The sequence below is a fragment of the Rhinopithecus bieti genome, unplaced genomic scaffold (genome assembly GCF_001698545.2).
Source record: "Rhinopithecus bieti isolate Rb0 unplaced genomic scaffold, ASM169854v2 scaffold_6380, whole genome shotgun sequence".
In the NCBI taxonomy this organism is placed as follows: Eukaryota; Metazoa; Chordata; class Mammalia; order Primates; family Cercopithecidae; genus Rhinopithecus; species Rhinopithecus bieti.
In genome coordinates this window covers 10,159,012-10,183,368 of record NW_016806642.1, presented here as the reverse complement: position 1 = coordinate 10,183,368, position 24,357 = coordinate 10,159,012, and the positions used below count along the sequence as shown (strand labels likewise).

Here is a 24,357-nt window from a genome sequence, read left to right as displayed (position 1 = left end):
TTAAACATTCCTGTCTCCTGAGTGTCTTCCCTGGTAACTTCTGACAGTCTATGCCCTTTTTTTTTTTACCAACCTCAGAGGAAAGAGATGGTGAGAAGCCCTTCTCTACTGTCCAGAGCCCACCATCTTCACCCAGATCATTATGTACTCCTTATCTTTGCATTTTACTTGTTGGCTTGTTTAGCCCCTTTTAAACTATAAGCTGAGCTCTTAGAGAGATTCATCTTTGTGTCTCCAGTATCTAACACATTGCCTGGCACAAATTAGGTGCTCAATTAATGGCTGTTGAATGAATGTTACTTAGAGCTAAAACAAAGAGACAAAATCCAATCTAGCATTCCTTATCTTGTTTCAGTGTCACTGTGGGGCAGGAAGGACAACTATTCTTCTTATTTGACATATGAGGAAATTGAGGCTCTGGAACTAACAAGTATTAGAGACAAGACCAGAACCCTGGTGAGATGGCTCCAAACCTTCCTCTCTGTCTTCCTCCCCACATCCCCTGAATTTGGCAGGTTTTATTGGGCTGATACCCAGCACACCGAGGAAGTTTTATGGAAACTTTTAATGAGTCATAGAGGTGATACACAGTCCATGATTTTAAAGGTTCCTTTATGGAGCCACAAATCTTAATCATTCCAAAAAGGCGGAAACATTTCAAATTAGTGCATGATTCATATTAAACTTCTATTAGGAAGAAAGAGAAGATAAACTGGAGGAATCATTAAGCCAACAGGTGTTTGTTGATTATCATTCTTTCATTTAGTCTGCAAACATTTATTGAGCACCTACTATGTGCTATGCTGTTTGCTAAACATTGGAGCATATAGAGGAGAGGTATACAAGAAGTCTGCTGCTTTTAAAGATGAAACAGCTTAATTGTATGAGAAAAATAAACAACACATATGAAGCCAGTAAAGTAGCATTTTATTCTATCTTGGTACTGTCTATATGAGTAATGGTTGTGGGGAGGGGGACAGAAGAAAGAGTAGCCACATGTGGGGTTGAGCAATAAGGTTAACCTTATATTCATAGAACCATGATAGTTTACAATGCATCTTCATTTGCATTTGATTGCCATTGCAGGGTGAAGTAGGGAAGGAGTTGTTATTCCCATTTACATTTGAAAATCTGAGAGCCAGAGAGTTAAGTTTCCCCAAGATCACCCAGGTGGTATGTGATAAGGCAGAACTCAGGTGGGTCAAACCTATGCATTCTCTCTATCTCTAGCACCATATACCTTTATATTTTACATGGAATATTATTCTAAGAACCTAACTGATGTCTTGATACTCATTTTTCTTTTCTCTATTGTTTCATTTGAAGTGGTATTTTTCCTCTAGTGCTAACTTGTCATGTTACTCTTTTGCTTACAACCCTTCATCTACTATCACACTACTACAGGCATAATGGTAAGTTCAGTTCCAGACCACCATAATGAGGCAAATATTGCAGTAAAGTTCACATGAATTTTTGAGTTTCTTAGTGCGTATAAAAGTTATGTTTACATTATATTGCAGTCTATTAAGTGTGCAATAGCATTAGTCTAAAAAAAGTATATAATTTAATTTTTAAAAATTGCCAAAAAATGTGTTAATCATCATCGAAGCCTTCAGAATTGTTATCTTTTTCCTGGTGGAGGGTTTTACTTTGATGTTGATGGCCACTGACTAATTAGGGTGGTGTTTGCTGAAGGTTAAGTGGTTGTGGTAATTTTTTAAAATAAGGCAACATTAAGGTTTGCTGCACTGATTGACCCTTTCTTTCACAAAAGATTTCTCTGTAGCATGCAGTGTTGTTTGATAGCATCTTATCCATGGCAGGACTTCTTTCAAAATTGGAGTCAGTTCTCTCAGACCTTACCCTTATCAACTAAGTTTATGTACTATTCTAAATCGTTGTCATTTCAGCATTGTTCATATCATCTTTATCAGAAGTAGATTCCATCTCAAGAAATCATTTCCTTTGTTCATCCATAAGAACCAACCCCTCATCTGTTCATATTTTATCGTGAGATTACAGCAATTCAATTTCATCTTCAGGGTCTACTTCTAATTCTAGTTCGCTTGGTATTTCCACTACATCTGCAATAATTTCTTCCACTTAAGTCTTGAGCCACTCAAAGTCATTCATGAGGATTGGAATTAACATCTTCCAAATTCCTGTTAATGTTGATATTTTAACCTCCCATGAATCATGAATGTTCTTAATGGCATCTAGAGTGGTAAATCCTTTCCAGAATGTTTTCAATTTACTTTGTCTAGATCCATTAGAGGAATCCCTATCTATGGCAGCTATAGCCTTACAAAATGTAATTCTTAAATAATAATACTTGAAAGCTGAAATTTCTCCTTGATCCATGGGCTGCAGAAAGGATGTTGTGTTAGCAGGTATGAGAACAACGTTCATCTCCTTGTACATCTTCATCAGAGCTCTTTGTGACTAGGTGCATTGTCAATGCGCAATAACACTTTGAAAGGAATCTCTTTTCTTTGAGCAGTAAGTGTCAACAGCAGGGTTAAAATATTCAGTAAACCATGCTGTAAATAGATGTGCTGTCATCCAGGCATTGTTGTTCCATTTCTAGAGCACAGGCAGAGTAGATTTTGCATAATTCTTAAGGGCCCTAGGATTTTTGGAATAGTAAATGAGCATTGGCTTCAACTTAAGTCTCCAGCTGCATTTGCCCTTAATAAGAGAGTCAGCTTGTCCTTTGAAGCTTTGAAGCCAGGCATTGACTTTTTGTCTCTAGCTGTGAAAGTCCCAGATGGTATCTTCTTCCAACATAAGGCTGTTTTGCCTACTTTAAAAATGTGTTGTTTAGTGTAGTCACCTTCGTTGATTGTCTTACCCAAACCATCTGTATAACTTTCTGGAGTTTCTACATCAGCACTTGCTGCTTCACCTTGTGCTTTTATCTTATGAAAATGGCTTTTTCCCTTAAACCTCGTGAACCAGCTTCTGCTAGCTCCAAACTTTTCCTTCTGTAGCTTCCTCACCTCTCTCAGCCTTTATAGAATTGAAGAGTTAGGACTGTACTCTAGATTAGGCTTTGACTTAAAGAATGTTGTGACTGATTTGATCTTCTATCTCGACCACATTTTCTCCATATCAGCAATAAGACTGTTTCACTTTCTTATTCAGGTGTTCACTGGAGTAGCACTTGTAGTTTTCTTTACGAACTTTCTTTTGCATTCATAGCTTGACTATTTGGTGCAAGCGGCCTATCTTTTTGCCAGTCTTGACTTTCCCCTTGCCTTCCTGACTAAGCTTAATCATTTCTAACTTGACATTTAAAGTGAGAGACTATGACTCTTTCTTTCACTTGAGCATTTAGAGACCATTGTAGGGTTATTAATTGGCCTAATTTCAAAGTTGTGTCTCACGGAGTAGGGAGCCCTAAGGAGAGGGAGAGAGATGAGGAATAGCTAGTCTGCGGAGCAGTCAGAACACACACCACATTTGTCTATTGTTTGCCCGTCTTATATGGGTGCAGTTTGTGGTGCCCCAAAACAATTGCAATAGTAACATCAAAGATTACCATAGCAGATACAATATTAATGAAAGTTTGAAATGTTAAGAATTACCAGAATGTGACACAGACACGAGATGCTATTGGAAAAATGACACTGATAGACTTGCTTCTTGCAGAGTTGCTACACACCTTCAATTTGTAAAAAACGCAATCTGCAAAATGCGGTAAAGCAAAGCACAAGGATACTAAATATGCCTGAGGCATACCTCAAACTGCGGTTTTTAGTTCCACAAAGCAAATATCTCAATAAAGCAAGTCACATGAATTTTTTGGTTCCCCAGCATACATAAATGTTTTGTTTATGCTGTATTGTAGTCTATTAAGTGTGCAATAGCACTATATCTAAAAAAAAAAACTTAATTAGAAAATACTTTATTGCTAAAAATGCTAATGAAGTGAGTACATGCTGTTGGAAAAATGGCAGCAATAGACTTGCTCGCTGCAGGGTTGCCACAGACATTCAATTTGTAAAAAATGTAATATCTGCAAAGTGCAATAAAATGAAGCATGATAAAATGAGGTATGCCTGTATTTGGGTAGAACTCAGAATCCTTAACATGGCCTTCAGGGCCCTACAGGGTCTGTCTCGACTTGCATTCCTGGCTCATCTCATGATGCTTCTCCTGGCTGTCTGCATTCCAGCCACACTTTCCTTCTGTCATGTCCTCAAACATGCAATGCTCCCTCTAGCCTCAGATTTGTTACCCAGATTGTTTCTTCTGGCTGCACGCCCTTCCTACCTTCTACCAGCATATCTAACTCCTGTTCATCCTTAGACCTAGGCTATCCAATACAATAGTTGCTGAACCCGCAATGCTATTTAAATTTACAGTAATTACAATTAAATATAATTAAACATTCACTTCCTCTTTTGCTCCAGCCAAATTTCAAGTGCGCAATAGCCACATGGTGGCAATTATACTGAACAGCAGAGATATAGCACATTTTCATAATTGTAGAAAGTTCTGTTGGACAGCGCTGCCTCAAATCTTAATTCAAAAGTTAGTTCTTCAAGGAACGAGCATTTTCTCTACCAATACCACCTGCAACTAAGTCTTATTTCACTTATTAAATATTTTCACAGTGCCTTGTACTTCTCTTTCATAGAACTCCATGTGGTTCATGAATCATTCATTTTTTGTTATCAAATAATATCATTCTATAAATCAAGAATAAAATAACATAAAATGAAACAAAATAATAAAATATTTCACTTTTTGGATTAATATATGTCTTACCTACTAGATTTTATGTTTCAGGAGGGCAGGAGCTATGTTTTGCTTATCCAGAGCCTGGTTTATATTAGACCCAGGGAGTGTAAAAAACATGAAGGGTCAAAAGAAATTGAGAGCACTTTGGGAGGCCCAGGTGGGCAGATCATGAGGTCAGGAGTTTGAGACCAGCCTGGTCAACATGGCAAAACCTCGTTTCTACTAAAAATACAAAAATTAGCTGGGCGTGGTGGTGCGCACCTGTACTTACTGAGGAGGCTGAGGCAGGAGAATCACTTGAACCCGGGAGGCGGAGGTTGCAATGCGCCGAGATTGCAGCACTGCACTCCAGCCTGGGCGACAGAGCAAGACACCATCTCAAAAAAAAAAAAAAAAAAAGGAAATTGAGACCTCCCTACTTCTGCCCACTGGAGAAAACTTGAGAAAGGATGTAGGGCAAAAGTGACTCTTGAACTCTTAAGGGAAGACAATCGGAACTGGAGGAATAGAATGGTCAGAAGCTCTGAGATGGGAACGTCAAGGATCAATCCTGGCTGAAATAGGTGGTTTCTAATAGGAAGAAGGAAAAGGAGGCTAGAATTGACGATAGAGGGGTAGGTGGGACAGCTGGCTCAAGCCAATGGGGAGCTCCTATAGAATCATCCTGAGTTTGAGATTGACTGGTCTTGCCACAGATTCAGAATGGCTGGCAGAGAAGAAACTAAATTTAAGGATTTAGTCAGGAGGCAGATATCCTGATGAATTTCAGAGGCTGAGTTTTTTTTTTTTTTTTTAAACTATAAACTCTGGGAAGACTGGGACCATGTCTCTCTTGCTCAGGATATGTTCTCTGTGTCTGGCACATATAGGTGCTTAATAATATTTTTAATAATAAATGGCTGGATTAGACTGTTGGCAGAGGAGTAAATTGGAGGGCTGAGACTGAGAGGCTTTAGGAAGGCAGGCCTAACTGGACTTGGTAACAATGGAGAGGAAGGAGGTAGAGGGTATTTGAGTTTCAGTTCTTGGCAGCATGTTGGGGTCACTGACATAAATTAGAGTGGCCTTTATTTCCTCATCTTATCATCAAATGACAATACCATACTTAAGCTAGGATGCTATGTAGGTAAAGGATTAGGACTGAGTTTATTTACTTCACTGGTCACTAGAGTAGCTTTTAAAAAATTGACTGCCTTTAAGGGCCTTCCAGGTAATGCACGCCCCAACACAAGCTGTATTTGTCTTCTCTCTGTTCCCCCTCCCAGGACCTCTGCGCTCGTTGTTCCCCTGCCTGGAACACTCTTCCCCCAGATTTCCATGAGGTCCACTCCTCATGTCCTTCAGGTGTATCGTCAAATCTCAACTTGCGTAGGAACCACCTCCTCCTTGCATTCCTAATCCCCCTGAGTAATCACTTTCTAGTATACTATATCTACACTATGTAATTTATTTGATTTATTGGGTATTGCCTATCCCTACTAAAGTGTAATCTCCAAAAGAGCAAGGATTAAAAAAGAAAAAAGTTTTCTCTCCATTGTTTTCCAATACCTAGAAGAGAAAATCCTGCACAGCCTGACCCTAGAAGGAGCTTGATTATTTTCGCTAAGGACTTATGGCTAAGTGAGTGATTGAATTGTGTAGGCCACAGGTAGTGATGAAGCCTGAGGGAACTGGTGATTGTGTAACTCCTTGTACGCCCCTAAAGCTGACAAAGGCATTCAAATCAAGATTTAAAAGAATACGGTACCAGCCACTCAGAACCCTACTGCAAGCTGAATTCTGTCCATGATGCCCCGGGCTTTGACCCTTGGAGCTAAAGATAAAACCAGGTATGCTTCTGACCCTCCAGTTCTCAGTTTGGAGGGTTTCTAAGAAACACCGTCTCCCCACCCAATATAGCTGATCCTGCTGATTTAAAACACGTGCAGGATTGAACCAGTTCCCAGAACCAGTTCCCACAATAAGAACAAAGTGATACACAATCCCTTCCCCAAATATTTGTTTGCTGCCCCATAGCTACGAGTTGACAGTTGTTAGACATGGAACAGGTTACCAAATGAGGTTGCAGGAATCTCTTTCTCTGGAAGTTCTTTAGAAGAGCAATGTGCTTTCTCTCTACCTAGGGAAATTCTCTTGATACCAAGCTGATAGAATGAGCTTACTAGGCTGCTTTCTTCTTTCATTAATAAGAATATAAAAAAGAATTCTTAGGTCACCAGGTCAAGCCCCAGGGGCCTTCTGGGTAGTGTGACTCTGACAGTCATCTTTCTGGGATGATTTAGATGGTGTGGGATGAGGGGTTGGGAATGGCGGTGTTCCTCAGCTGTGGATGAGCATGATCATGAGGCATTTCCTTGTAAGGCTGGGGAAATAATACTGGCTACCTAGCCAGATCAAGTTTAAATGCATGCCACAATTACTCTTCCAGTTTCTTGTGAGAGGTCTCTGTTTGAAAGATAGAGACACTGAGTCTTTGTGACTGAAGGCCATGATTGTAATATTGAGCACTCTGTAGGTCTGTAGAGGGGATTCACAACATAGATTGAAGAAAATATTTTCCCTGCTCCTACTGGAAGGTTACTCCCACCATGATTCTTAGAAAGATTTGAGTCTATCCAATTTTTTCTATTCCTGTTCTTTCTGCTTGTCATTTTTATATGTGCTTACATGACACAGAGCAAGCATACTGTGCTTTGTACATAAAAACATTCCATGAACACAGTAAGGCATTGAGTGCATTTCCTATCCTATTTTCTATAAAGGTTTACTGGTTGCAAAGTAATTTCAAACTCCATTGATCCCATTCAAAGCCTTTGATTCTTACTTGGGAGGTATCTCTCACTCAGGAAACAGGCTCAGAAAGTTGATGGGGTTCGTGCAGGATTACCTGACTCAGAAGTGGTGGAGTTGGCACCAGAAGGAAGTTCTTTGGACATCACATCCTTTGTTTGTTTCGACTCCCAAACTGCCTTGTGGTATGGAGTTTGAGTCATCTATATTTTCTCACCCAAGTCCTCTTTTGACTATCTGCAGACCTGTGTGAGATGGGCTTACCCAAGTTGGACACGCACTTTCTGGGCACAGAAGCCGATTGGGCCACATAGCAAGTAGAAGTTAGGGCTGGGTGATTGATTGATTGGTGTCCCATGTGGAAAGATTTGAAGCAAATAATTTGCTCTAATATAAACTGCTACTTATTGTGCACTGATCCCAGATGTTGGGCTCATCACACTTTATTTTGCTGAATTCTCATATCATTGGGAGATGCAGGTTTAGGTAACAGTTTTTGTACTACCAAGGAAACTGCTTATCTGACTTTACGAAATTATATAACTAGGAAATGGTAGAACCAGATTTCAGACTCAGACAGTCTGCCCCCAAAGCCACTGATTTTTAATTACTATCCAGTGATTTCCAAGCCAAGTTGTAAGGACATTCCAGGCAGAAATAGCCATACCTGTAAATGCTATAGAAACGTGAACCAGCAAGGCAAGAGAGGAGTTGCAATGGCTGGAATTATGGAACTTGCCTTCAGCCACGTAGCCAGGGTGGCAGAGCCAGGATTTGAATTCAAGTCTTTGTGACTCATTGTCATGAGGCCATCCTGCCTGTCAGGAAATGGGTTTGGTCCTCACAATGTAATTCTGCATTGATCAGTGTGGTGAAGGCATCTGGGTATTCACGTGGTACTGTGGGTCAAGGTACAGCCAGCAGTCACAGATGGGTCAGCAGCAAATGTTCTCCTCTAGAGCACATGTCCTTTCCATAGGATGAGTCTCTTGGGCAACGAGAAATTCTCTGATGACAGAGGTGAGCAGTACAGTATAATGGAAAGAAAACAGACTCTGAGTGTGAATTCTGGCTCTGCACGCTACTGGCTGTGTGACAAGTACAAGTTCCTTAACCTCTCCGTGCCTGCTGTTCACCCTTTCCCTCCCCAGTCATCCACTTGTTTTTTTTTTTGTTGTTGTTTGTTTGTTTTTGAGATGGAGTCTCGTTCCGTTGCCCAGGCTGGAGTGTAGTGGCGTGGTCTCGGCTCACTGCAACCTTTGCCTCCCGGGTTCAAGCAGTTCTCCTGCCACAGCCTCTCAAGTATTTGGGACTACAGGCACATGGCACTATACCCGGCTAATTTTTGTATTTTTAGTAGAGATGGGGTTTCATCACATTGGCCAGGCTGGTCTCAAACTCCTGACCTCAAGTGATCCGCCTGCCTTGGCCTTCCAAAGTGCTGGGATTACAGGCGTGAGCCATCGTGCCCGGCCCCACTTGTTTTTCATGAAAAACAAATATTAAATGTTTCTTTTGGAGGGCTTTGTAAGGATTAAATAGTATGTGTGTCAAACACATGGCACATAGTAGATATTCAATATATGGTAGCGCTTTATTAATATGACTTGAAAAATATTATTGCTTTTCTTTGTCAGACATTTGTAATAATTATGTGACGCTCTTGTTTGAGGAACGTATAAAATAGTAAGAAATGGAATTCTAAATTGTAAGTCTGGTATTTCCAAACAGGCAAAAAGAAAAATTATATATATGTGTATGTATATATATGTATATATATATTTAATTATACTTTAAGTTCTAGGGGAGATGTGCACAACGTGCGGGTTTGTTACATATGTATACATGTGCCATGTTGGTGTGCTGCGCCCATTAACTCGTCATTTACATTAGGTATATCTCCTAATGCTATCCCTCCCTGCTCCTCCCTCCCCACAATAGGCCCCGGTATGTGATGTTCCCCTTCCTGTGTCCAAGTGATCTCATTGTTTAATTCCCACCTGTGAGTGAGAACATGCGGTGTTTGGTTTTCTGTTCTTGTGATAGTTTGCTGAGAATGATGGTTTCCAGCTGCATCCATGTCCCTACAAAGGACACAAACTCATTCTTTTTTATGGCTGCACAGTATTCCATAGTAAATTAGTTGGGTGTAGTGCCATGTGCCTGTAGTCCCAAATACTTGAGAGGCTAAGGTAGGAGAACTGCTTGAACCCGGGAGGCAAAGGTTGCAGTGAGCCGAGACCACGCTACTGCACTCCAGCCTGGGCAACAGAACGAGTCTCCATCTCAAAAACAAACAAACAAACAAACAAAAAAAACAAGTGGATGACTGGGGAGGGAAAGGGTGAACAGCAGGCACGGAGAGGTTAAGGAACTTGTACTTGTCACACAGCCAGTAGAGTGCAGAGCCAGAATTCACACTCAGAGTCTGTTTTCTGTCCATTATACTGTACTGCTCACCTCTGTCATCAGAGAATTTCTCGTTGCCCAAGGGACTCATCCTATGGAAAGGACATGTGCTCTAGAGGAGAACATTTGCTGCTGACCCATCTGTGACTGCTGGCAGTACCTTGACCCACAGTACCACGTGAATACCCAGATGCCTTCACCACACTGATCAATGCAGAATTACATTGTGAGGACCAAACCCATTTCCTGACAGGCAGGATGGCCTCATGACAATGAGTCACAAAGACTTGAATTCAAATCCTGGCTCTGCCACCCTGGCTACGTGGCTGAAGGCAAGTTCCATAATTCCAGCCATTGCAACTCCTCTCTTGCCTTGCTGGTTCACGTTTCTATAGCATTTACAGGTATGGCTATTTCTGCCTGGAATGTCCTTACAACTTGGCTTGGAAATCACTGGATAGTAATTAAAAATCAGTGGCTTTGGGGGCAGACTGCCACATTTTCTTAATTCAGTCTGTCACTGATGGACATTTGGGTTGATTATAAGTCTTTGCTATTGTGAGTTGTGCCACAATAAACATACGTGTGCATGTGTCTTTATAGCAGCATGACTTATAATCCTTTGGGTATATACCCAGTAATGGGATGGCTGGGTCAAATGGTATTTCTAGTTCTAGATCCTTGAGGAATTGCCCCACTATTTTCCACAATGGTTGAACTAGTTTACAGTCCCACCAACAGTGTAAAAGTGTTCCTATTTCTCCACATTCTCTCCAGCACCTGTTGTTTTCTGACTTTTTAATGATTGCCATTCTAACTGGTGTGAGATGGTATCTCATCGTGGTTTTGATTTGTATTTCTCTGATGGCGAGTGAAGATGAGCATTTTTTCATGTGTCTGTTGACTGTATAAATGTCTTCTTTTGAGAAGTGTCTGTTCGTATCCTTTGCCCACTGTTTGATGGGGGTTGTTTGTTTTTTTCTTGTAAGTTTGTTTGAGTTCTTTGTAGGTTCTGGATATTAGCCCTTTGTCAGATGAGTGACAAAATTTTGCAGAATTTTCTCCCATTCTGTAGGTTGCCTGTTCACTCTGATGGTAGTTTCTTTTGCTGTACAGAAACTCTTTAGTTTAATTAGATCCCATTTGTCAATTTTGGCTTTTGTTGCCATTGCTTTTGGTGTTTGAATAATTGTATATTTTAAGGTGAATTTCACTAAATGAGGATGGACATTTTCGAGTTGATTTTTATAGGTTTTAAAAGGTTGTAGTCATGTTTTAAGTTAATAGAAACTGGTTGCTCATGGTTTTTATATAAAGGAGACCATAGAAACAAAAATAAAAAAATAGAATTAATTGATAAATCTATTACTCTACAACTTTAAAAATTATACAAGCAAGTGTAAAATCTATATCCTCCTACTGCAGTTCCATCCTCAGGGGCAACCACTATTAACAATTTGTTGCATATTCTTTTTTTAAAAACCTTATTAACATATCAGGGATATCTTTCCATTTTATCTTTTATAGTTCAACTCATTTATTAAAAGTATTTAACAGCTTGATGTATGATTTATATATCATAAAATCCAGCCATTGTAAATGTATGATGCTATTATTTTGTAAATTTACACAGTGGTGCAATCATCACCTACTCCAGTTTTAGAGCACTTATTACTCCAAAAGTTTCCTTACGCCTGTTTGCAGTCAACCCCTGTCCCCAGTCAGATGCGCTTTCTGTTTTTACAGGTATACTTTTTAGAAATGTTATATAAATAGAATCATACAGCATGCTTTCTTTTGTATCCAGCTCTTTTCACTTAGCATAATGTTTTTAAAATTCCTCCATATTGTTACATATATCAGTAGTTCCTTTTTCTTGATGAGTAGTATTCTGCTATATGGATATACAATACTTCATTTAACAGTTGGTTAAACTATGATGGATATTTGTTTGGTTTTCAGCTTGGGAATATTATAAATAATGCTGCTATGAATATTCACATACAATTCTTTGTGTTGATATATGTTTTTATTTTTCTTGAGTAGATTCCTAGGACTGAAGTTACCAGGTTGTGTGGTAAGATGTGGCTGTATTTTACATTTCCATCAGCAATGTATAAGGGCACCACTTTCTCTACAATTCTCTAACACTTGGTATTGTCAGTCTTTGTGATTATAGTTATTCTCTAAGTGTGTAGTGGTATCTTATTGTGGTTTTAATTTGCATTTCCTTAGTGACTAATGATTTGAGCACTTTTTCATATGTATATTGGCCATTTGTATATTTTCTTTGGTGAAGTGTCCAAATCTTTTGCCAATGTTATCATTGGATTGTTTTTCCTCTTATTATTTGAGTTTTAAAATATATTTTATATGCAAGTATATTATCAGATGTATTGTTTGCAGGTATTTTCTTCCAGTCTGTAGCTTGTCTTTTCGTTTTCTAATTGTTTCTTTTGAAGGAAAAGATTTTTAAATTTTGACGAAGTCAAAATTTTTTCTTTCGTGTATCTTGCTTTTTATAAAATCTTCATCTAACCCAAGGTTGCAACAATGTCCTCCTGTTTTCTTCTACACATTTTATAACTTTAGTTCTTACATTTAGGGATGTGATACATTTTGAGTTAAGTTTTGTGTATGGTGTAAGGTAAGAGTCTCAGTTCTTTTTTTGCATATATGCATATAGTTCTAGCATCACTGTCAAATAGTCTGTCCTTTCCCCCATTAAATTGTATTGGCACACTGACCAAAGCCAATTGCCATAAATGGGTTTACTTCTTACATCTCTGTTCTACTGATTTATAAATTTATCCTTATACCAATACCACATTAACTTAGGAATGGTAGTTTTATAGTAAGTTTTGAAGTCAGGTAGCATATGTTTTCCAAGTTGTTTCTTTTCAAAAATGCATAGGCTTTTCTATGTCCTTTGCATTTCTATATGCATATTAGGAATAGCTTGTCAGTTTCTACAAATAAGTAGATAAATAAGTAAATAAAACCTGCTAGTTTTTTTTTTTTTTTCGCTTAAAGTTTGGGATGCATGTGCAGAACGTGCAGGTTTGTTACATAGGTATACATGTGTCATGGTGGTTTGTTGCACACATCAACTCAACATCTAGGTTTTAAGCCCCACGTGCATTAGGTATTTGTCCAGTGCTCTCCCTCCCACCCTTGATAGGCCCCAGTGTGTGATGTTCCCCTCCCTGTGTCCATGTATTTTCATTGTTCATCTCCCACTTATGAGTGAGAACATGCAGTGTTTGAAAACCTGCTAGGATTTTAATAGGAGTTGTGTAGAATTTGTAGGCTAATTTGAAGAGATTACCATCTTAACAGTGTTGAATTTTCTATTATATGAGTGTGACGTACTTCTCCAATTTTTAGCTTTTTATAGCAGTATTTGGTAGTTGTCAGAGTATAGGTCTTGAACTTCTTTTGACATGTTAATTCCAGAATGTATTTGTCAGGTTTCTCCAGAGGGACAAGGCCAGTAGGAAATATATATGTATATGTACATATATGTATATATTCATATATATATGAAAGAAAGTTTGTTAGGGAGAATTGGCTCGCATGATTAAAAATATGAAGTTCCACAGTAGGTCATCTGTAAGCTAGGGAATGCCAGTAGTGTGATTCAGTTCAAGTCCAAAAGCCTTGAAACCAGGGAAGCCAACAGTGCAGTCCTGAGTGAGTCTGAGGGTGAAGGCCTGAGAGCCCCAGGCAGGCTGCTAGTGCAAGACCTAGAGTCCAAAGGAAGATGAACCTGGAGTCTGATGTCTAAGGTCAGGAGGAGAAAAGGTGCCTCACTGCAAAAGGGAGAGAGGGAGGAAGTTAAGCAATCTGAGTATCCCCCTTGTTCCACCTGCTTTGTTCTAATCACACCCATTACTGATTAGATGGTGGCCACTCACATCAAGGGTGGCTCTTCCTCTCCTGGTCCACTGACTCCACATGTCAATCTCCTCTGGAAACACCCTCACTGACACACCCAGAAACAGTGCTTCACTAGCCAACTAGGCATCCCTCAATCCAGTCCAGTTGATATCTAATATTGAGCATCATACTGAGTATTTCACTTTTTGATGCTATTGTGAATGGGATTATTTTCTTAATTTTATTTTTGATCTCTTAGTTGCTGTTAAGTAGAAATCCAGTTGATAGTTATATGTTAGTCTTGCATGCTATTATCTTACTACAATTGCTTATTAGTTCTAGTAATTTTTTTAGTTTATAGATTCTTTAGGATTTTCTGCATATGAGATCACGTCATCTGCAAAGAAAGACACTTTAACTTCTTTTCTAATCTGTATGCTTTTAATTTACTTTTCTCGCTTTATTGCAATGGCTAGAAGCTCAAATATAAGGTTGAATAGAAGTGGTGAAAGTGAATATCCTTGCTTCATTTCTGATGGGGAAAAGCATTCATGTTACCATTAAGTACGATGTTAACTGTGGGTTTTGTAGACGCTCCTTATCAGGTTGTGTAAGTTCTCTTCTATGTCTGGTTTATGGAGTGTTATGTTTGGAGTGTGGGGGTTCTTTTTTCTGCATCTGTTGAGATGATCATTTGGTGTTTGTACTTTGTTCTGTTAATGTGCATATTCCATTAATTCATTAATTGATATTAAACCACTCTTGCATTCCTGGGATGACTCCACATAGTCATGGTATATAAAGGCAAGTTTTACATGCTGCAAGATTTGGTTTGTTAATATTTTGTTAAGGATTTTTACTGTGTTCATGATAAATATTAGTCTGTAGTGTCCTTTTCTTATATATTTGCTTGACTTTGGTATCAGGGTAATACTGGCTATGTAATATTTGTTGGAAAGTTTCCCCTTCTTCACTGTATTTTAGACAAGTTTGTGTAGGATTGGTACCATCTCTTCCTTAAATGTTTGATAGAATTCCCCAGTGAAGCATTTGAAGCTGTAGTAGTTTGACTTTTTGTGGGAATGTTTTAAGCACAAATTTGATTTTTTTTTTTTTTAAAAAAAAGCTTCTCAATTTTCACATGGCTTTGGCCAATTTCCATAACCCCAAATGGTGGTTTTGATTATTTTGTCCAGTTTATTAGTTTTAGCTTGCTAAGAGGATTTTTTGACTTCTTCACACCACTACACCCAGAAGTTGCCTCTCTACCTCTTTTGAAGAAAATCTGTATAGTATTTCATTTTACAAACATGCCATAATTTATTTAATAAAAAATAGTTTTTTCACTTTTTAAATATAGTCTAAGCAGTGCTGAAGCTAACCTTCTATATATAACTTTACTTACTTTTGCTAATAAGATACGTACATTTTTAATTTTAATAAATGTCAAATTATTCTCCAAACTTTGTTCTCAATAATTACATTGTTAGAATAATTTCCAAGAAGGTCTACTTCTGCATATATTGCTACTACCATATACAGGTTAAGCAACCCTACTGTGAAACTAAAATGCACCATAATTCAAAACTTTTTGAGTGGCATTGTGACGCCACACATGGATGTCTGAGATAGTAACGTGTTTGTTTTCTGATGATTCAGTGTACATACATTTTGTTTCATGTACAAAATTATTAAACATATTGTATAAAATTACCTTCAGGCTATGTGTGTAAGGTATATATGAAACATAAATGAATTTTGTGTTTAGACTTGGATTTCATCCTCAAGATATCTCATTATGTTATGTATAAATATTCCAAAATCTGACAAATTCTGAAATCTGAAATGCTTTTGATCATAAGCATTTAAGTGATAGCCTGTACTATTAATCTTTCATGTTTTTGCCAATATGAAAAGCAAACAGTTTGGTATCTTTTTGTTTGTACTTATCTAATTGGAGTTGGGAATCTTCTCATATGCTCTTTGACCATTTCTTTTTATTTTATGAAGTGACGTTTTATTCCTTTGCTTAATTTCCAATTATTTTTATTTTTATTTTATTTTATTTTTTTGAGTTGGAGTTTCACTCTTGTTGCCCAGGCTGGAGTACAATGGTGTGATCTCGGCTCACTGCAACCTCCGTCTCCCAGGTTCAAGCAATTCTGCCTCAGCTTCCCAAGTAGCTGGGATTACAGGCACACACCACCATGCCTGGCTAATTTTTGTATTTTTAGTAGAGACAGGTTTTCACCATGTTGGCCAGGCTGGTCTCGAACTCTGACCTTGTGATCTGCCCACTTTGGCCTCCTGAAGTGCTGGGATTACAGGTGTGAGCTGCCATGCCTGGCCTTAATTTCCAATTAGTTTGGTTCTTTTTTTCTTATTTATAGGATCTTTTGGTATTATAGTGATACTGTTATCTGTTTTATGTTGTAAAGATTTTTTTCTATTCTATCCTTCCTTTTAGTTGTAACTGTTTTCAATCTTTTAAGACCCTGGTATTGTAATTTATGTTTCTGTTTGTTTTTAAAACAGAAAGTTGTACAAGGGATTGATTTAAACCAAATTCGAGGACTTGGGTTTGATGCCACGTGTTCTCTGGTTGTTTTGGATAAGCAGTTTCGCCCATTACCGGTCAACCATGAAGGTAAGACCACGTCTCTTCCTTTTCCCAGTGGTGGGAGACTTGCCTGATTAATCCAATGGGCCCAGGTGGAACCGGAGGGCAGGCGTCTCTTGCTGCTGATAGTGAAATTTAGAGGTAGAGTGAAGTGACACAGATCATCTTGCAGAAGTCAAGAGCTTGGAGAGCAGTTGGTATGAGTGGGTTGGTGTTGAGGCTGATTAGGGGGACTTGGCTTTATAAAACTCAAGAGCCACAGTGCAGAACATGGTAAAGGAAGGACATGAGATTGTTAGCTAGTAGTAAGTAACCTTGAAACACACAGGTGGTTTTGATGTTTTCTGGGAAGAGAGTGTCACTGCTTGCAGTTTCTTTGTATACGACGTTCCTATTCCATGCTTATCTGAGTGGATGAGCCAAGTCCTTTGAAAGGAAATGGAACATGGTAGACAGGGCCATGTGACAAACAGAAGCTAGAAGCAGATGGCCTCTCTATTTTCAATAGCCAGACCAAAAGACATTCACATGAAATGATGTTGTCCTAACAGACACTTGTGAGTACAGAAATGAGCTGTTTCAAACGTAAAATGCCACTTGGGTCCACCATCAGAGATTTTTCACAGCAGATAAGGTTTTCCCTTTTGGGAAATTTTAGCCAATAACGCTGGTACTGGGGTTACAAACCCAAAAGTCTACTAATACATTAATGTAATAATTAATATATTAGTCAGATGAGTAATGTAAAATGAGTAATAGGCCACGCTTGAGAAAAACCACTGCACATGTGTGAAGATAAATTTCAACTGATATTTAACCTTGTCATGAGCAGAAGACATTAGGGAGCAGTGGAGGCTGCATTGCACTGGAAATTGCATGCTCCATCTGAAGGGAGGGGCCAGCCCTAGGCATTGTCAGTCGGCTGTTGCCAAGATAGCCATTGCAAACATATTTGGGGCTAGATTCTGTTTGAGAACACTTGGTTCTGGACACTGTTGCAGCAGCATCTTTCTTAACTGTTGGCTATGAGGTAGTAGGGTACATTGGTACACAGTGGAATTAGAGTTAGGCGGGGACTCTGATTGTAGCTCTGCCATTGCTGAGCTGTGACACCTTGGGCAAGCCACTTAACTGTGTTTCTCAGTTTTCTTCTCTGAAAGAATTTGAATAATGAATCAGTCGCTTTGCTGTGAGAATTTAGTGAGAGACTGATACTTAAAATTGTCAGAAAAGTTTCTTCCATCAGATGATGAATTTTTTAAGAGAATATTCCGGTCACTACTATGGACCTAATGTATGAAATAGTGATTATTATAATTATAAGGACTATAAATGATCATCTATTTGCATCCCTTTTCACTATAAGTGATCACTATAAATAATCATAATCACTATGTGCTGAAAATGGATGCAAATAGATGAATGATTAGAGCACAGTGGTAATGATGACCATTTTCTGCACACACACACACACACACTTTTTCCCCTCTTCTTGCGACATTTATTAACACCTCCTATATGCCAAGCCCTGTCTTAGCAAATGCTGGGGCTTCAAAGATGAATCAGGATGGTTCTTGTTCTTGGTGGCTATTCATTGGCCCAGTTGGCACTGTTCTGGCCTAGGACAGGGCAGCCTCATTCTGAGCCATTTCAGAAAGCAGAGACCAAAAATGGGTAGAGCAAACCTCAGCTCTGCAGCAGCAAGCATTCAGTAATTACAAGATGTGGCCAGCCACAGACCTGGCCGTTTTGGGAGGCTGTCAGTGTGTCTTTTATGGGCTTTATTTAAGTAAAGGTCAGGTGATTGTTGGGGATGCCATAGATCAGATGTCTCTTACTGCTGATAGTGAGATTTAGAGGCAGAGTGTGGAGGCCAGAAGTCACGTCCCAGAAGTTAAAAGCTTGGAGAGCAATTGGCACGAGTGGGGTGGCGTTGGGGGCAGAGTTAGAGGGAACTTGGTTCCATAAAGCACAAGAGGTATGTTAGAGAGCCTGATTTGGGGTGGGACTTTAGATACTAAGAGTCCTGCTTCAAGGATTTTGTATCATCTGATCTAAAATACATGTTTATTTATTTATTTTTACTCTGGCTGTGCATTAGTATCAACTGGAGATCTTTTTAAAAATTGACAATTCATGAGCCCTACCCTCAAGATTTGTATTCACTTGACTTGAGGTGGAGCTAGGGCGTTGACTTTTTGAAAAAGTTCTCTTAGTAAGTCTAGTATGTAGAGAATCACTGGGCACAGATTAACAGAGAATTAAAATATTAGGAACAGAACACTTGAAGTGGAAGAAGATAGTTCCTTGTTAAATTTGCTTAAATATGTACCCTCTTTGGATGCTATATATTTTTTTCATTGTAGGTAGAATGGCCTCCTGTTAACAAATCCTCTGTTAAAAAGGTAACTAGGTTCCCACTCTAATTATAAGTGTTGAAATAACTTTATTCCACCTAAAAGGTTAAAGTGTACCCATTCATCAACTGCATCCAGCTGCAGGTGCCCTCATCAGTTTCTTGCCTTTCAACAGATTGTATTAAGGTTAGATCTTTTATCTGAAATGGATTATCCTGTGCAAGAAGATGAAATTAGAATTATAAAGGTGGTTTGAAGGTTCTTTAGAGACTCCTACCTGCATGGCAGCCACCAACTCTTGACTGGCTAATGGGAGTAATTGTGAGGAGCAGAGAGTGGGGTCAGGAAGATTCCAGATAACCCTAATCATGCAGATAACCTAAAACCAAACCCATAAGACCAGCAAAAGTATTGCCATCTTTAGATGTTAACCAAAAAATTACAAACAAATAAATTAAGTACAATAGTTTAAGAAAATACAGCATTATTATATGATAAAATAGTCTCATTGTTTGCCTTTCCTTGTTTGACTCTTCTTCCTTAAAAGATCTGAACAGCCCCTGGACTGGACAGCAGCACAGTTGCTGAATGCTTCCTACCCCTGCCACTGACTGAATTCAGAGCCTCACCCTGATTGTGTCATCTCAGCCGTAGGAGCTCTTGGGAGGGAGAGGAACAAAGGGTGATAATTGGGGCTGGAGGGGGAGTTATGACCTAGTCTCCTCTGTGCAACAGATACCTAATATTTAGATTTTTTTTGCTGATTCATAATAATTTTTCCCCTCAGGTATGCCTACAACACATTCTGTGAACATAAACATGTATTTTAGCAAGGTATTAATTAAGTGAATATATGGATGAATAATAATCTGCCCTTAGGTAAAGTGAGGTAGCTCAAATTTTGCTTTACCTCCAATTCTCTTAAACGACGACATTTTCGTGGGTCTGTGTTCTGTTTCCCATGCAGCCTTATTGTGTAGAACCTCTTTCTCACTCTGTCTTCACCTGCGTAGCCAGTGGCTAGTCATTTGAAGAATTAAATAAACACTTTCCTGCCTTTTGGAAGCTTTCTGTGCAGCTCCAGGCTCAGCTAACTAGAGCCTACTCTTTGCTCCTCTTCCACATTCCCATGTCTGGTAGTCAACACACAATATAGACTCTTTCTCCATGCAAACATATGCTGCTTAAGGGCAGAACCGTGGCACATTCTTCTTGATATCCTAGCATCCAACACTGTGCTTGGCATGTAGTAGATGCTCAGTAAAAGATTAAATTAACTTTCAGTTGATTTACTTGTGGTTTTCCATGAGAGCTGAAAAAAAAATTAACTTCTCAGTTTTTATCTAAAATGAAAATTATAAATTATTAATTCTAATGCAGTATTGATTCTGTACAATTTTCACTGTATTGTTCTGACTGCATTTTGAGAGCATCTTTATGCTAGTACTAGGCAGTACTAGCTGATTGGTCTGTCTTCACTATAGGCAGAAGTTTAGCAACAGGTATTTTTACCTTAAAGTAGCTGTAGATTTGTTCTGTATAGTACTTAAGAAACAATACCGATATTGTCCCCTTCAACACTCACCCACCCACACACACACTGCAGGTGTATGCATGTATACACACCCACATCGTGATTTATTGATGGTTCTGGAATAGGAGCTGGACATCAGTATTTTTAAAAGTTATCAAGGCAATGCTAATGTGCAACTAGGTTTGAGAACCAGAGCTTTGAGCACTTCTGTTAGATAGTAGAACAATTCTGTTTACAAAAAATTCTTTGACATTCCTGTGGGAGGTCACATGTACTCTTTATTATTTTCAAAGTATTAGTATTATGGTTTGTGGAACTTTCGTGGGAGGCGAGATCTTTCCAGTTAGGCAAACCAGCAACTGAGCCCCTGCCTTGTTATGCCCATGACCTTATTTAGGTATCTTCTTACATTGGATTTTTTTGTTTGTTTGTTTTAGCAAGATATGTAGTGCTGCAGTTACTTTGCCATTAAATAAAATAATGTGTGAAAATATAATACCTGGCTTGGTAACTGCTGGGTTTCTTTTCTCTTTGCCCTAAAAATCTCCCAGGTATATTCATTGCTGTTCTGCACATTTTGCCATCAGAGGCGTCAGAGGGCTGTTAAAGGATTTCTGGCTTGCTCATTGGTACAGGATGAATTAACAGAGGCTAGGGAGAGAGATATGGAGTTACTGTGTGGACTACAGGATGGTAAAGGCAGGATATGAAGGGCAGTGCTCCTTTTCCAGCTGGTTTTAAATTCTCTTCCTTACGATTTACTCCTCCTGAGGGCCTGCTTTCTGAGAAGTACTTGCCATATGCTTTATATGCATTATCTTTTGTTTAATAACTTCCTGAATTATATATCTTCATCTGTAACTATGTCTTCATCTGTAACTAGCATTCCCCGTTAGATCGGCCTAATTCCAAAACCGATGAACTTCCCACGCCAACAAACCAACCAACCAAATGAGGGAAAAAAACACCAAAATGAACTAATTTTAATTAAACTGACCAGAAAAAGTGGGATTATAAGCAGTTAAATGCCATTGTGTAGCTATTAGATGTATTATACCATCAAAGTATTTATCCATATTTAAAGGAGACAGATCTTAAAAAGAGAAAGTATTGCTGTAGTCTTATTTCATAGATGCCTTTCCCGAATGTATACCCAGAAAAGTTTTTCTAGAACAGAAGGGATAAGAAAGGAAGAGAAGAAGTTGAGAGAGAATACTGGATAATATAATTAATTGGTAGATTTTTTTTCGGCTTTTAATGTAGACGTTTATTCTAAGGTTATGGTCAGAGAACACATGGCTGGAGGGGAGATCCCAGGCCTGGGGACAGTGCGTTCATCAGCCTTGCTGGTGTCCTTTCATGTTGCTCCTTCTTGATACATAAAATTATAGAAAGTACATAGCACTTTGGTCTTGGGAATCCATAATTGTTTCCTTGAATTAGAAGGAAGAGAATGTGTGTCTATCTGCATCTCCCTCTCGTTTCTGCTAGAGGATTCCCATCGAAATGTCATCATGTGGCTGGACCATCGAGCAGTCAGTCAGGTCAATAGGATCAACGAGACCAAGCACAGCGTCCTCCAGTACGTCGGGGGGGTGATGTCTGTGGAAATGCAGGCCCCGAAGCTTCTGTGGCTGAAAGAGGTGAGTGCATAGAGTCTAAGAGAAGATACCAACAATAGTAGAGGATCCCTTTTATTGTGGATCTGTATGTACCAGGCACCCTGCTAAAATCAGTTCCATTTGATTTTTTCCCAGCAACTAGGAGGAACGTTGATCCCATTTGATTGATTACAGTGCAGTTAAATCACACCTGTTTTTATGTGCCTAACTCATACCAGGCACTGTGACAAGTATTGTACACGTTATCTCTTTGAAGGCCAACAGCCCTATGAAGTGTTTTTATGTGTGGTGTTTACTTTAGGGTGTCTGTTTTGTAGACAAGAAAACGAATGTTCATAGAGATAAAACAACTCACTCAAAGTGAAAAATATGTGACAGAACCAGAATTTGAACCTAACACTGGCTGATTCCAAAATGGTTTTTTCAAATTTTAAAATGTTTCTTTTGTGGATACTTAGTCTCACTGTGTTGGCTAGGCTGATTTCAAACTCCTGGCCTTATGTGATCCTGCAAAAGTGATGTGATTATAGGTGTGAGCCACTGTGCCCAGTCATCCAAAATCAATTCTTTTAATACCCGGTATTCTACTGGAGTTCAGAGAGATTAATTACCATTCCAGTGAGAAAGCAGCAGAGGTGGGATTTAAGTCCATATCTTCTGATCAGGACCTTCCTAGTCTGTACACTTTTAGCCCCAACTTATTTATATTTGGCCTTATTGACATCTTAGGCTGCCCCTTTCTCATCCCACCTGCACTCGAGTTTCTCATCCTTAAATGATATGGCAATCTCTGGTCAAAGCACTTGCAGGTGGTTTCCATTTCCAGATGTGAGGACTCCTTTATGAAGTGTGGAGAATGGTGATGTCAGCTTAATGGTTCCCATTAGAGATGGATGTGTGAGAAAGTTCAAGTCCTTCGGGAACCTCAAGGACTTGAAAACCTCTAGGTGGTCTGGAGAAATAGAGAATCCATCTAATGGGCATGACCTGTGATTCATTTACTGGCTCTGAGATTTCAGGTGGGCTGAGTCATCTATTACTCAGATTGTGAATGGAGATGGGGAGAGCTTAGGGTGCTGAGAAGGTGCCTAAGGATTGCCATCATGGGGCAGGAGAGTAGTAGGAAAGAAGGGCTTCAGCAATCAAAGCAGGCTTGGCTTCTTAGCTGTTTCAGATATTGAGCTGTTTTGTAGGTTTTAATCTACATAAAGGCTTCTGTGGTTGCTAAAAGTTTGAGAGTTTCTTGGGAGTCAGGAGTTTTCAAGAATCTAATTCTGACTCTACTGTCAACAATTGTATGCTTTGGTCAAAGCACTTCTTATCTCAGACCTCACTTTTTTTCATCTGTAAAGTGGGAGAGTTGTATTAACCAGTTTGAAAACCTGACTCGGATATATGCTGAAACACAATATTTGAATAAAGAACTGTTCTGCACTGCCCCGTACCCTGCTTTGAGTTGTATAAGCATTAGTTGATTTTAATCCTAACAATCTCTGCCTGGTAGATAACATGGGAAACTGATCCTGAGGAGGCTTTCCCAAACAGGTGATCAAGCCAGAATTTAAATCCATGTTTGCTGGGCCCCAAATCTCAGCTTATTCCATCATGTCATGCAGTAGTAAAATCCCTCCATGAAGCCTGGCTCTTGGGGTAGGACCAGGAATGATGGCAGTGGTCTTCTTCAACTTGGCCTAAACTTGTTGCTCTATCAACAGGTTTGGATTGGATATATCACCTTTTTTAGCAACATAGAAAGAAGAGTTATACTGAGTTAAGCAAAGAGGATTGGGCAGAGGGTCGTTGGTTCAGTGTCAGGGCCTTCTAGAGCACGTGCCACATGGCCAGCTCCAGCCTCTATCCCAGGAGATCTAAATGCATATCTGGCACGAACCTCTCAGTATTCTTACCGTCTCGCACTTGAGATAAAACTGCACTAAGTAAATCCCATAGGAAATAGTTAATATCTAGATTACATGGCAATGTTTGTGACCCTCTGAGAGCATCTTCTATTAATTTATTTTAAAAATTCAATTTTCTTTCAGAATTTTCTGAGTAAGCCTCCAGTGTGGGTATGTTTTGGTAAGCATGTACAGGAATTCTTGCTGAGAATTCCTTTGGCTTTAATGTGGTTGCAAAATCAAAATTAAAGAGATTTCTAAGTCAGTTTTAGCATTTTCTTAAAGCCTGACCAGGAGGGCTATAGTGCTTCTCAGACTTTAATGTATAAATGAATCACCTGGAGATCTTGCTGACCTGTAGTTTCTGATTCAGTAGCCCTGGGATAGGGACTGAAAATTGGAGAATTTGTATTGCTAACACAAGTTCACAGGTGATGCTAATGTTACTGGGCTGGGAACTTGTGAAACCACTTTTAATTCCAAAAGCTCTGTTCCCCTACGC

At 39.1% G+C, this 24,357-nt stretch overlaps 1 protein-coding gene across 9 annotated transcripts in view; it reads left to right on the top strand.

Annotated features, from left to right (window-relative positions):
- The window catches only part of FGGY (FGGY carbohydrate kinase domain containing), a 457,075-nt gene that overhangs the window by 30,723 nt on the left and 401,995 nt on the right, over positions 1 to 24,357 (top strand). For 8 of the 9 annotated variants that reach the window (XR_001886587.1, XR_001886588.1, XM_017877238.1 and 5 more), the window contains 2 exons: positions 16,360 to 16,471; positions 21,827 to 21,978. Coding sequence is in view for 7 of the 9 variants with exons in the window: in XM_017877238.1 (XP_017732727.1) it covers positions 16,360 to 16,471; positions 21,827 to 21,978 (264 nt within the window). In the remaining 2 variants the exon portion in view is untranslated. Of the gene's footprint in view, positions 1 to 10,332; positions 10,350 to 16,359; positions 16,472 to 21,826; positions 21,979 to 24,357 lie in introns of those variants that run through there. The other variant, XM_017877243.1, reaches the window with a different exon arrangement.